The following is a 13,535-nucleotide window of genomic DNA, read 5'->3' as shown; positions in this document are numbered from 1 at the left end:
CATAAGCAACTGGTTGCAATTTCCCAAATTCATTAGCTTGTTGCAATACACAGCCGACCCTGTACAACGACGCATCACATGTTAGTACCAAACGCTTACATGGATCGTACAACACAAGCAATTTTTTTGAACATAACAGCTTCCTAGCTTTCTCAAAGGCATTTTCTTGGCTTTTACCCCATACCCATTCATCTCCTTTACGCAGTAAAGAGTGCAGGGGTTCTAACAATGTGCTAAGACCTGGTAAGAAGTTACCGAAATAGTTCAGGAATCCTAGAAACAACCGCAGCTCCGTCACGTTCTGTGGTCTCGGTGCATTCTTGATTGCCTCCATCTTCAAATCGGTGGGTCTGATGCCATCTGCCGCAATTCTTCTCCCCAGGAATTCCACTTCAGATGCCAGGAATACGCACTTCGAGCATTTTAGCCTGAGCCCCACATGATTAACAAGTGATAAAACAAACCCATGGAACAAACATTTCAGAGTGGAGTTTGGAATAGACCGAATTGAGCAACGACAACCGTACATGGATCAGGAAATTCCGGCTATCCACTTTTCACTGATCCTGGTTTTCACAATCGCCAGCGAGCCTGGACCTGTCTTGTTCATCGACTAAGAACCTCCTCCAGGTTCTGCAGGTGCTCGACGGTGTCCCGACGTGTAAGCAAAATGTCGTCCTGGAAGACCACGGTGCACGGGACCGACTTCAGCAAGCTTTCCATAATATCGCCATGGCCGATCAAATCCCAAATGGGCATCTGTTGTAAACGAAAATACATTTGTGCGTGTTGATGCAGGTGAGGCCTTTTGAAGATTCCTCCAACTCCTGCGTCATGCAGACCAAGGTTAAAGTCCAGCTTTGTGAACGTTTTCCCTCCTGCCAGTGTCGCAAATAGGTCGTCTGCCTTTGGTAGCGGGTACTGATCCTGCAGCGAGAAACGATTGATAGTTACTTTGTAATCACCACAGATTCTGATGGTGCCGTCTCCCTTGAGGACTGGAACAATCGGACTGGCCCACTCATTGAATTCGATTGGCGCAATGATGCCCTCTCGTTGCAGCCTGTCCAGCTCGATCTCCACCCTCTCTCTCATCATGTAAGGTACCGGTCTCGCCTTGTGATGGATGGGTTGTGCCCCCAGAATCAAATGGTTTTGCACTTTTGCTCCTTGGAACTTCCCAATGCCTGGCTCGAACAGCGAGGGGCACTTGCTTAGGACCTGGGCACATGAGGTGCCGTCGACGGACGAAAGCGCTCAGACATTGTCGCAGTTCCAGCGTATCTTTCCCAGCCAGTTCCTGCCGAACAACATGGGGCCAATGCCCGGTACCACCCAGAGTGGTAACTCGTGCACCGCTCCATCGTAGGAGACCTTTACGGTAGCACTGCCAATTACGGGAATCAGTCCCTTTGTGTACGTTCTCAGTTTGGTACGAATTGTTGTCAGGACTGGCCTTGAAGCCTTGCTGTACCACAACTTATCGAAAGTCTTTTTATTCATTATGGACTGGCTTGCGCCCGTGTCCAGCTCCATGGACACCGGGAGTCCATTTAATTCAACCTTCAGCATTATCGGGGGACACTTTGTGGTAAATGTGTGCACCCCATTTATCTCTGCCTCCTCGGTCTGAGGCTCTGGTTTGTCATGATCATGATCCACCGTGGATCTGTCCTCCTCTGCAACATGGTGGTTTGCAGGATTAGCAGGGTTTGCAGCTCGCCTGCACATACATTGGAGGTGTCCCATTGTTCCACAGCCCTTGCAAATGTATCCTTTGAAGCGGCATGAATGGAAACGATGATCACCCCCGTAGTGCCAACAAGGTGTTAATTGTCTTGTATTCACCACCCTTCATGGCGGACTCTGAGTCATCTGCGGCTGTGCAGCTGCAGGCATGTAAGTCCTGCCAAGTACATTTCGATTCGAAAACAACATTACTTTGTTCACAGTACTTGCAGCAGCACTAGTGTGCTGGGAAATTTGTTTGGTATTGTCACTGGTGGTGATAAATGCCTGGGCTATCGCTATCTCTTTACTCAAGGTTGGGGTCTCTACAGTCAAAAGTTTGCGAAGTATTACTTCATGGCCAATGCCAAGTACAAAGAAGTCCCTGAGCATGTGCTCCAAGTGTCCTTCAAATTCGCAATGTCCTGCAAGGCACCTTAGCTCGGCGACGTAGCTCGCCACTTCCTGGCCTTCAGACCTCTTGTACGTATAGAACCGATACCTCGCCATCAGAACACTTTTCTTCAGGTTTAGATGCTCCCGGACCAGTGTGCACAACTCATCGTACGTCTTGTCTGTGGGTTTTGCTGGAGCGAGCAGGTTTTTCATGAGGCCATACGCTGATGCCCCGCAAACGGTGAGGAGGATCACCCTTCGTTTGGCATCGTTCACTTCTCCTTCCAGCTCGTTGGCCACAAAGTATTGGTCAAGTCGCTCCACGAAGGTTTCCCAATCATGTCCCTCCGAAAATTTCTCCAGGATGCCCACAGTTCTCTGCATCGTTGCGTTGGGGTTCGTCATCTGTATCTCATAGCCAGTTGTTATGTCTTGGATAAAGAGTCAGACTAGATACTGCAAGCAAGGTGTGACCGTAGTCCTTTATTACAGATCTCAGAGTGCCTCTCCAGCCTGTGAGGCCTCCTTATATACAGGTGCTCCCAAGGGATTGTGGGATCCCTTGGGATTCCAGGGAATAAGCCCTCTGGTGGTTAGACATGGTAATTACAAGTTTACATACATCACAGTTACCATGTTCTTAATAATAGATTCTAGCATTTTCCCTTCTACTGATGTCAGGCTAACTGGCTCTTGTGTACGTAAATAAACAGACTAACTGAAACAGGAGTAAAGTACGGTAACTGTGTCCTTTATAGCAACTCCCAAAATGATGTTCTTAAACCAGCATCAACCAGCTTGTTTACAGCAGTGTGTGAATAGCTCCCGCAGGGTCCTAATGCCTGTCTAATGACCTGTAACAAACAAAGAGTATGAACACAACATATTTACTCCCCTCTGAAAACCACAGTCTATGAACAGACAAAGTCCTTGAGATAGCCGGGTTGTGTTCCGATATACTGAGACTGGCGTGGAGTTTGCCGTGTTTGATCGAGGTTTTTGGTTGGGAAACAGAATGTTGCCTCTGTTCCATCCTGCTGGTCTGTCGGCCTGTAAGCTTGTATCAGTCTACAAGCGTTCCATCGAGTTCCATCATCGAGTTCGTCGGTGTGAGGGCTGAACTTTCGCCCGATCTGATTTGGAGGCGAAAGTGAAGATGCGAGCTTATGACACTGGTTTGGGTGTTTATTTACGCACACAACACTGGCTTATAGTTCCCTGTTTTCTCTCCCCCGTCCTCACCTTTTTTGAATAGCGGTGTTACATTTGCTTCCTTCCAATCCACTGGGACCGTTCTAGAATCTAGGGAATTCTGGAAGATCACAACCAATGCATCCATTATCTCTGCATCCAACTCTTTTGAAACCATGATAGGGAAGAATGTACAGATGTTGTGGCAGGAGATTAAATGGGTGGGTAGAGTGTCATCAGAGGCAGTCCCTCGAAGCGAGGATGACTTGCTTCCACGCCAAAACGGGATGAGTTCACAGGTGTTTCAATGAAGGACCTAATATTCCAGATCCCAAACTACATCTCAGAGGGTGGAAGATGCCTGGGCGTGGATTTTTTTAACGTGTGGTGGCCGTTGCACACCAGCCACCACACGGGTTTGACAGAGCTAGGTCTGGGTCCAGTGGCAAGGATTAACCAGGACGACTGGAGACCGGCTCTGCTGCACGGACCTAGTGCACACATATCGCAGTGTGGGCTGGCCCGTGCTGCCCCTGGGCCCTCGCCTCTCCTGGGCCCCAGACTCACACCTCTCCTTCTACAAACTCTTGCCGCTTCTTCGCCCCTCCTGCTGTACCTGTGGGAGAGTGTACAAGGGCTGTGGAAGGACATTAAATGGGTGGGTAGAGTCTATGATAATGTAGAGTGTACATGGGTTGTGGGAGGAGATTAAATAGGTGGTTGGAGTCTATGATCAGGTAGAGCACACATGGGCTATGGAAGGAGGTTAAATGGGTGGTGAATTCTATGATAGGGGAGAGTATACAAGGGCTGTGGAAGATCACATGGGTTGGTGGATTCTATGATGGAGTAACTGAATTATTTCACTGTGTACAGCTTTACCCTTTCCTGGTCTCTTGGAAGGAGGAGAGCATGCCGGGAGATCTCAGAGATGCCGTAATTGTGACCATCTTCAAAAAAGGGGACAAATCCGACTGCAGCAACTACAGAGGAATCTCCCTGTTGTCAGCCACTGGGAAAGTCATCGCAAGAATCCTCCTCAACCGTCTTTTCCCTGTGGCTGAGGAGCTCCTCCCGGAGTCACAGTGCGGATTTCGACCCCTTCAGGGTACAACGGACATGATCTTCACGGCGCAACAACTACAAGGGAAGTGCAGGGGAACAGCACCAACCCTTGTACGTGGCCTTCTTTGACCTCACCAAGACCTTTGACACTGTCAACCGCGAGGGACTATGGAGCGTCCACCTCCATTTCGGTTGCCCCCGAAAGTTCATCACCATGCTCCGCCTGCTCCACGATGACATGTAGGCCTTGCTCCTGACCAACAGCTCCACCACAGACCCAATCCACGTCCGGACTGGGGTCAAGCAGGGCTGCGTCATCGCGCCAACCACCTTCTCAATTTTCCTCACTGTAATGCTCCACCTTACACTCATCAAAATCCACGGCGCGGCCTTGGACAACGTGGACCACTTTCCATACTTCGAGTCTCGTTGCCGAGAGCATGCAGAAAGCAAGCGCAGGCAGCAGAAGGAGCGTGTGGCAAACCAGTCTCACCCTCCCTTTCCTTTAACCACTGTCTGTCCCACCTGTGAGAGAGACTGTAATTACTGCATCAGAAAATACAGCCACCTGGGAACTCACTTTTAGAGTGGAAGCAAGTCTTCCTCGACTGCGGGGGACTGCCTATGATGATAATAATTCCTGTTCTCCTACAATCCATCTGCCATGGCTTAGCCCACCACCGCATGCTGCATGCTGTGAGTTTCTCTTATTCCACAGAGCTTGGTCTCATCAGAATACTTTAATACTTAGCACGATAACACCCCCCCCCCACCCCCGAGTCATTTTTGAACAGTATTAACAGAAGAGCCAGAACAGAGCTGTGTAGAACTCCATTTGTCACTGCTTTGTTGGCAGAACATGTATCCATTGACCGTGAATCCTGTGGGGCAAACCTATGATACACCACTGAGTCACCACCAGCCCCGTGGTTACCGAACAGTCGAGAGAGCTAAGGGGAGCGGCACATGTACTGAGACTCGCGCTCACACAAAGCGCGTCCTTACCTAGTTTCCAGCTGTCGTCACTCAGACACCGCTGACACAGGTCCGTGTACTCCAGATCGGCGTCGAAGGGAAGCGGATGCTGCTTGATGGGGGGACTGGCCGCCCGCTGTCGCTCCGGACACTGCCGCTGGTCTACGATGCTGACTGGGAGGGCATGCCTCTGGGACACAGCTCGCCGCTGTGAGCTCACGGGGGTGAGCCGACTGTATCCGCCGTCCCACGCAAACTGGTCTGAGAGCGAGAGAGAGAGAGCGTGTTATCTGGCAGCAATCTGACTGGACTCATACAGCGAGGAAGTGGACTGGGTCTGAAACTCCGAGAGGTAAAAACTGGTGAATATTAATGATTTATTCTCACAACGTATCTCAAGAAGTAAGGAACACATGACAGTACAGACTCATGCTAAATTCCCACTAGTGGAGATCTCCTTTACTGGGCAACAGGACCTAAATTGTTGCTCTACTTGTCCAATGCATGATTACTAGGGAGAGGTATCTGAGGAGAGGCTAACAGACAGAGTCGGAGGCAGAACAACTGTAACCAAACCATAAAACAAGTGCAGATGCTGGCAATCTGAAACAAAAAAACTGGAAATACGTCAGGCAGCATCTGTGGAGAAAAATAAGTCACTCAGTTGCCTTCTCTGGCCGAAGACTCTTCCTCAGTCCTCCCTAGACCGCAAATCTCACCTGAATAATCTCTCTCTCCCCACGGATGTTGCCTGACCTGCTGACTGTTTCCAGCTATATTTGTTTTGCACTTTACAGATGGAATAGCAGAATGGGGTTAACTGTGCATTCAGTCCATGGGCTGGGACTGTCTACCAACTTCTTGCTAGGATGACAAGTGAAAGTTTGCTTTTAAAATGTTGCATTACTAGTTTATCGCGCACCATGTTGTGCACCAGAGGGAACGCAAAGGTTAACTTAAAGGCGGGAAATCCTTGAAGGACTCTACCATTATTTGTTTAGGGAAGCAAGGTCCGGATGTAAATTCTACAGTATAGGTTTTGTATATTAATAGGAGCTGTTCGATAACAAGAGGTACTATTGCAGAGGTGCTTACTGAAGGAAGGATGCAACAAAGGTTAATATTTGTTTAAGAAGTTTAATTCTCAAATAAAACCAACCCTACCCTCCAGCCTGATGGAGCAATCTGTTTAGTTACAGTGGATTTATATTCATTTTACTCAAAGCTTTGTATCTGGAGCCAGGCAGGAAGCAGGGAAGTATTTTGAAGGGAGATTACTTAATACCCGAGATCTTTGCTTATTGAGAAAAAGAAACTCCAATAATTGCAGTGTGGCCAAAATCAATAAATTCCCTTCGGTGACTTGTTTTTCAGCACAGTCACCTGACCGGCGGAGGGAGGGAGGGAGGAAGGGGCAGGGAGAGGGCGGAGGGATGGACAGGGAGAGGGTGGAGGGAGGGACAGGGAGAGGGTGGAGGGAGGGAGAGGGTGGAGGGAGGGGCAGGGATAGGGCGGAGGGATGGACAGGGAGAGGGTGGAGGGAGGGAGAGGGCGGAGAGGGGCAGGGAGAGGGCGGAGGGAGGGGCAGGGCGGAGGGAGGGAGGGAGGGACAGGGAGAGGGCGGAGGGAGGGATAGGGAGAGGGTGGAGGGTGCAGAAACACAACCTGCCCTTCAGATGGAAAGTCAAAATGCCTAATCTCTCAAAATGCTTTTTACTCTGTACCTGCCCTGGGAGTGTTTGATGGGACAGTGTCGAGGGAGCTTTACTCTGTATCTAACCCCCTGTACCTGCCCTGGGAGTGCTGGTTTGATACTGGGTGCTGTGCTGGGAAGTATTCCATTTTCTAGCAGTATTCCTCACTTTAATGGAGCATGAAATTCCCATAAAGACCAGAGGCGGCCCATTATATGGAGGAGCAGAGGGCTCCCTGATCCCATTCAGTCGGGGCGTTGTCAGTCGGAGTTAAGGGTTACCAAGGATTGCTGCACTGTGGGGCACTCGGGATTAATGCTGGAGTCTCGAGCTGGAAACCATACCATATTTCTGCCCCGGAGTGGTGATAAGACCCCTGCGGAGGTAAGCTGTGGACATCGCTTCGAGCCAAGCAGCCTGGAATGGAAGACAAACAGCCATCAAAGGAGGGGCATGGCAACAGCAACTTTCTTTATCCTACAAAGATCGACTTGCATTTATATAGCGCTTTGCACATCCTCATGGCATCCCAAATTACTTCACAGCTAAAGAAGTGCTTTCGGAATGTAGTCACTGTTGCAATGTAGGAAACACAGCAGCCAATTTGCACCCAGCAAGCTCCCACAAACAGCAATGTGATAATGACCAGATAAACTGTTTTAGTGACGTTGATTGAGGGATAAATATTGGCCAGGACAGTGGGGACATCTCCCCTGCTCTTCTTCAAAATACTGCCATAGTTTCTTTTAAGTCCACCTGAGAAAGCAGACGGGGCCTCAGTTTAACGTCTCATCTGAAGGACGGCACCTCCGACAGTGCGGCACTCCCTCAGCACTGCACTGGAGTGTCAGCCTAGATTTTCTGCTCAAGTCTCTGGAGTGGGATTTGAACCCACAACCTTCTAACTCAAGCAAGAGTGAGACCATTGAGCCACGACTGACACAAGGCAGGTTTAGAGAAGGTTTCTAAAGGAGAGCGGAGAGGGTTGGGTGTGTAGGGGAGTCGGGTAGGCGAAAGGCTCTGCCCCAATGGCAGGAGGAAGGGGGGGGGGGGGCACAGGAGGCCAGAATTAGGTGATCGTGATGCAGGGGGTGATGCAGGGGGAGGAACAAGGTCAGGGAGGGAATTGAAGATGAGGACAAGGCATTTCAGTTGGTTGCTCTGTGGGAAGGCAGGCATGTAGGTCAGCGAGCAGGGGAGAGGGGGATGGCTGGGATGACAGTGCAGGCCAGGACAGGCTGGGTTCTGGACATTGGATCTTGTGGAGGGCAGAGGCTATTGGAGGAGTTGAATCAAACACTAACAGGAATACGTTATGGGTTTCAATAGATTGAGGCGGGGCAGAGGGAGGGGGGTCGGGGCAGAGGGAGGGGGGTGGGGGCAGGGGGAGGTGACTGAGAGAATGTTGGATATGAAGCGTCACTCTGGGTCAAACACTACGCAAAGGCTGTGCAGTTTTTTGGGCCCAAGTGGGAGGGCATCGATGGTGGGGGGAGTGGTCTAGGTGGGCGACACCAAGAATGATGACTTTGGTCTCCCCGACGTTCAGCAAGTGATGTTGGACAGACTGCCTGACAGCGCGGAGATCGTTATGGGATGGATCGGTAGAGATGGTGTCAATCCATCCCACCCGCACCCCTCCCTGTGCCTGTAGATGATGTCACTGAAGGATAGCGAGAGATGAGGCAAGGAGGGGGCCAAGAACTCTCAGCCTGTACCCCATTCACTCTCAGTCTGTACCCTATTCCCCGTCAGCCTGTACCCCATTCCCCGTCAGCCTGTACCCCATTCCCCGTCAGCCTGTACCCCATTCACTCTCAGTCTGCACCCCATTCCCCGTCAGTCTGCACCCCATTCCCCGTCAGCCTGCACCCCATTCACTCTCAGCCTGCACCCCATTCACTCTCAGCCTGCACCCCATTCACTCTCAGCCTCCACCCCATTCACTCTCAGCCTGCACCCAATTCACTCTCAGTCTGTACCCCATTCCACTCAGCCTGCACCCCATTCCACTCAGCCTGCACCCCATTCACTCTCAGCCTGCACCCCATTCCCCATCAGTCTGTACCCCATTCCCCGTCAGTCTACACCCCATTCACTCTCAGCCTGCACCCCATTCACTCTCAGTCTGTACTCCCCCTCCCCACATTGACTGGGATTCAGTCGGGATATTGGAACAGGAGGTGGGATATTGGAGCATGAGGCGGGGTATTGCAACAGGAGGCGGGGTATTGGAACAGGAGGCGGGGTATTGGAGCATGAGGCGGGGTATTGGAACAGGAGGCGGGGTATTGGAACAGGAGGCGGGGTATTGGAGCATGAGGCGGGGTATTGGAACGGGAGGTGGGGTATTGGAACTCCACAGTAGCCAGCGGCAGGTGTGAAAGAGTCACCTTTCTTTTGGTGTTCATATCCCCTATAATGGAGTGTCCAATCGAGTTCTGCGGTATCCAGGGACGTGCCGATGGGATCTGCTCCCTGTGTGTGTATTGCAGCTGGAACCAGGACCAACGTGAGGACAGGGAAAAGATGTGTTAGCAAGTCATGACCCCAAAAGGCATCACCCACAATACCACACCCCCACCAACATCCCTGCAAACCTCCTCGCCCCGCTCCATCTCACCTCCCACATCGACACCCACACCCCGCATTGGTCATCTCCTCCATGGGTCATCGCACGCGGCCTTCTGACCTCAACCCCACCCCACCACACCTTCACTGTCATCTGCCCCTGAAGAATGATCAGAGACTCCCGCGGACCCCAACATCCCGCTCCGCAAACCCCGGAGTGATATTCCATCCCCACCCCTCCACCTCCCGGCCCCACCCACCCCTCCACCTCCTGGCCCCACCCACCCCTCCATCTCCCGCCCCACCCACAAACACCATCTCCCACCCCCACCCCTCCATCTCCCGGCCCCATCCACCCCTCCATCTCCCGGCCCCACCCACCCCTCCAACTCCCGGCCCCACCCACCCCTCCAACTCCCGCCCCACCCACCCCTCCATCTCCCGCCCCCACCCCTCCACCTCCCGGCCCCACCCACCCCTCCATCTCCCGCCCCCACCCCTCCACCTCCCGGCCCCACCCACCCCTCCATCTCCCGCCCCCACCCCTCCACCTCCCGGCCCCACCCACCCCTCCATCTCCCGCCCCCACCCACAAACACCATCTCCCGCCCCCACCCACAAACACCATCTCCCGCCCCCACCCCTCCACCTCCCGGCCCCACCCACCCCTCCACCTCCTGCCCCCACCCACCCCTCCATCTCCCGGGCCCAACGATCCTGTGAGAGTGGCCTGCGGAGGTCTGATCCTGCAGGTAGCAGGGCTCCACCAACAAATCACCCTGGAGGGCCATGGAGGGCCAGGCAGCTCGGACTGCCCCTCCACTGATCGGGCACGTCCAAAACTCAGCCGGCGATTCGGCCTCCTGCACCTAGTCCCGTCCCGTCCCTTCCCTCCCCGACATTTCTCCAGTCTTGCCTTCCCCCGCCCTCTCTGTGCTCCCCTCCCTCTTTGTGCTCCCCCCTTCCTCCCCCGCCCCATGCTTCACAGATCCCCTTCCATCGCCCGTATATCTCAGTAAACTCATTTCATCCTTGAAGCCGGTCGTCCGCTCTTCCCCCGCCGAACTCCCGACCACCCATTTCCCTTCCTCGCCTCTCCCCCAAGCTTGCCGATATCGACAGTCCTCCCACACTGCCTTCATCACTCAACACCCTTCCTCAGAAATACCCTGGCTGGGTCAAAATCCCCCACAGCCCAGTGCTGGTCGCTGAAGCCATTCCCCTCCCAGCTCCGATGGACTTCTGGCAACCATTGACTCACTGACTGCCACCTGGGCCTGAGCGACAGCCAATGGAACCACAGCATGGTGCCCAGACCCAGGCTGCCTCCTGCCTGTTACCCACAATGCTTTCAGCCAGCTCCGCCGTCCCCCTCCCACCCCCATCACTCAAACCTCCGTGCCTGCTTTCATCACCTCCAGTTTGCAAACTCGCTCATTGGCAGCATTAACCCACGGCCCACTCTCAGCCCCTCCGGCCCACCCAGGCCACACCACGCCCACTACACTGCTGTAGCCTCCTCTCCACACCGAACCTCTGCTCCTCTCCACTCCCTGTGGCTGCCCCTCATTCCTGCCCAATATCGTTCCACCCTCCTCGAAACCCTCTCCTGCTCCGGCCTCTCCCAGTTTGAACCCTTTATCCACTGCCTGCCGCTGCTTCTTTCCAATTGACCCCGGCATTAAAAGCTTTTTGGCCTTTGTGTGAAGGAGTTCTTCCTGACATCATCCCTGAAAAGATTTTGCCCCGTGTTCTGGATCCCCCCCACCAGAGAAAATACTTTCTCTCTATCTACCCATCAAATCCCTTTATCATCGTAAACACGACCATTAGAGATCATCCCTTAACCCGCCGCATTCGATACAAGCCGCCCTGATAACGTCATGGGGCGAGGGGGACGGTGGTCAGGGTCTGGGGGGAGTGGGGACACGAACAAGCCCCCACTTCGGGCACACACTGTGTGATACCGACCGATGTCTGCCAATCCTGGGGGTGCCTGATCCACTGAACCCGACACACTGCATCAGGGCAGCAGCCTCACTGCATGTTCTGTGTGGTCCCCGGTAATTTCCGGCCTCTCCTGGTGAGTCGGGCCCCTCCGGCACAAACGCTAACTCTATGGAGGGCAAGCGGGGGTTCGCTCGCTCAGTGCCTGCTGCCGATCACGGGGCACAAAGCCCCCGCCCTGGGTCAGAGGTTAGAGGGCATGTGTGGGACCTCACACTGGGGCTCAATGTCAGAGTCCAGTGCCAGCTGGAATGTGGGCGGAGGCTCCTGGACCCGCTGGCGCTGCTCACCGTACCTTTCCCACCGCGTTCTTGGCTTTGCCGGAGTTCCCATGCACCTCGCCTCGCCTGGCTCCTTTCTCGACTGGCGCCTGTGCGTGAGGGAGGGAGAAACACAGTGTCACACCCCAAGAGAGGGAGAAAGGCCGAAGAGCACGGGCGGAGAAAATCATCGTGCCCCAGGACCGCTGAGCCGGCCGATGGCAGAGAACGTCTGTCAGACTAGACAGTCAAATCCGCAACGCACCCCACGGCCATAACACTGTTAGCCCACCCCCCGTAACATCAGCCCCCCCCCCCCCGCCAATACACCCCTCCGTACCATCACCCCTCAATACCTCCCCCCCGTACCATCAGTCCCCCCGCCAATACACCCCTCCGTACCATCAACCCCCAATACACCCCTCGATACCATCACCCCGCCAATACACCCCCCCACAATGCACCCCCCCGTACCACCCCCACCAATACACCCCTCCGTACCATCACCCACCCCAATACACCCCCCCGTACCATCACCCCCCCAATACACCCCTCCGTACCATCACCCCCCCCAATACACCCTTCCGTACCATCACCCCCCCCAATACACCCCCCGTACCATCACCCCCCCCAATACACCCCCCCGTACCATCACCCCCCCCAATACACCCCCCCGTACCATCACCCCCCCCAATACACCCCCCCCGTACCATCACCCCCCCATACCACCCCCCCCAATACACCCCTTCGTACCATCACCCCCCCAATACACCCCCCCGTACCACCCCCCCAATACACCCCCCGTACCATCACCCCCCCAATACACCCCCCCGTACCATCACCCCCCCAATACACCCCCCCGTACCATCACTCCCCCAATACACCCCCCCGTACCATCACCCCCCCCAATACACCCCCCCGTACCATCACCCCCCCGTACCACCCCCCCAATACACCCCACCGTACCACCCCCCCAATACACCCCACCGTACCATCATCCCCCCCAATACAACCCCCCGTATCACCCCCCCAATACACCCCCCTGTACCGACACCCCCCGTACCATCACCCCCCCAAATACACCCCCCACCGTACCATCATCCCCCCCAATACACCCCCCCGTACCACCCCCCCCCCAATACACCCTTCCGTACCATCACCCCCCCCCGTACCACCCCCCCCAATACACCCCTCCGTACCATCACCCCCCCCCAATACACCCCCCCGTACCAATACACCGCTCCGCACCATCACCCCCCCAATACACCCCTCCGTACCATCACCCCCCCAATACACCCCTCCGTACCATCACCCCCCCCAATACACCCCCCTGTACCATCACCCCCCCAATACACCCCTCCGTACCATCACCCCCCCAATACACCCCCCCCATACCACCCCCCCCCAATACACCCCCCCGTACCATCACCCCCCCAAATACACCCCCCACCGTACCATCATCCCCCCGTACCATCCCCCCAATACACCCCCCGTACCATCACCCCCCCAATACACCCCTCCGTACCATCACGCCCCCCAATAAACCCCCCTGTACCATCACCCCCCCCAATACACCCCTCCGTACCATCACCCCCCCAATACAACCCCCATACCACCCCCCCCTAATACACCCCCCCGTACCATCACC

The 13,535-nt window shown here is 54.4% G+C and overlaps 1 protein-coding gene across 1 annotated transcript in view; it reads right to left on the bottom strand.

Moving 5' to 3' along the window:
• Positions 1–606: 606 nt before the first annotated feature.
• agbl2 (AGBL carboxypeptidase 2) overlaps positions 607–13,535 on the bottom strand; it is a 74,800-nt gene continuing 61,871 nt past the window's right edge. The window contains exons 14-18 of the mRNA XM_070898721.1: positions 11,923–11,997; positions 7,394–7,466; positions 5,386–5,616; positions 4,198–4,265; positions 607–759 (exon numbers count right to left, since the gene is read on the bottom strand). Coding sequence (XP_070754822.1) covers positions 607–759; positions 4,198–4,265; positions 5,386–5,616; positions 7,394–7,466; positions 11,923–11,997 — 600 coding nt within the window. The remainder of the gene's footprint in view (positions 760–4,197; positions 4,266–5,385; positions 5,617–7,393; positions 7,467–11,922; positions 11,998–13,535) is intronic.

The sequence above is a fragment of the Pristiophorus japonicus genome, chromosome 14 (genome assembly GCF_044704955.1).
Source record: "Pristiophorus japonicus isolate sPriJap1 chromosome 14, sPriJap1.hap1, whole genome shotgun sequence".
Classification (NCBI taxonomy): domain Eukaryota; kingdom Metazoa; phylum Chordata; class Chondrichthyes; family Pristiophoridae; genus Pristiophorus; species Pristiophorus japonicus.
Note: the sequence above shows the minus strand (reverse complement) of the source record. Positions and strands in the feature narration are given on the sequence as shown.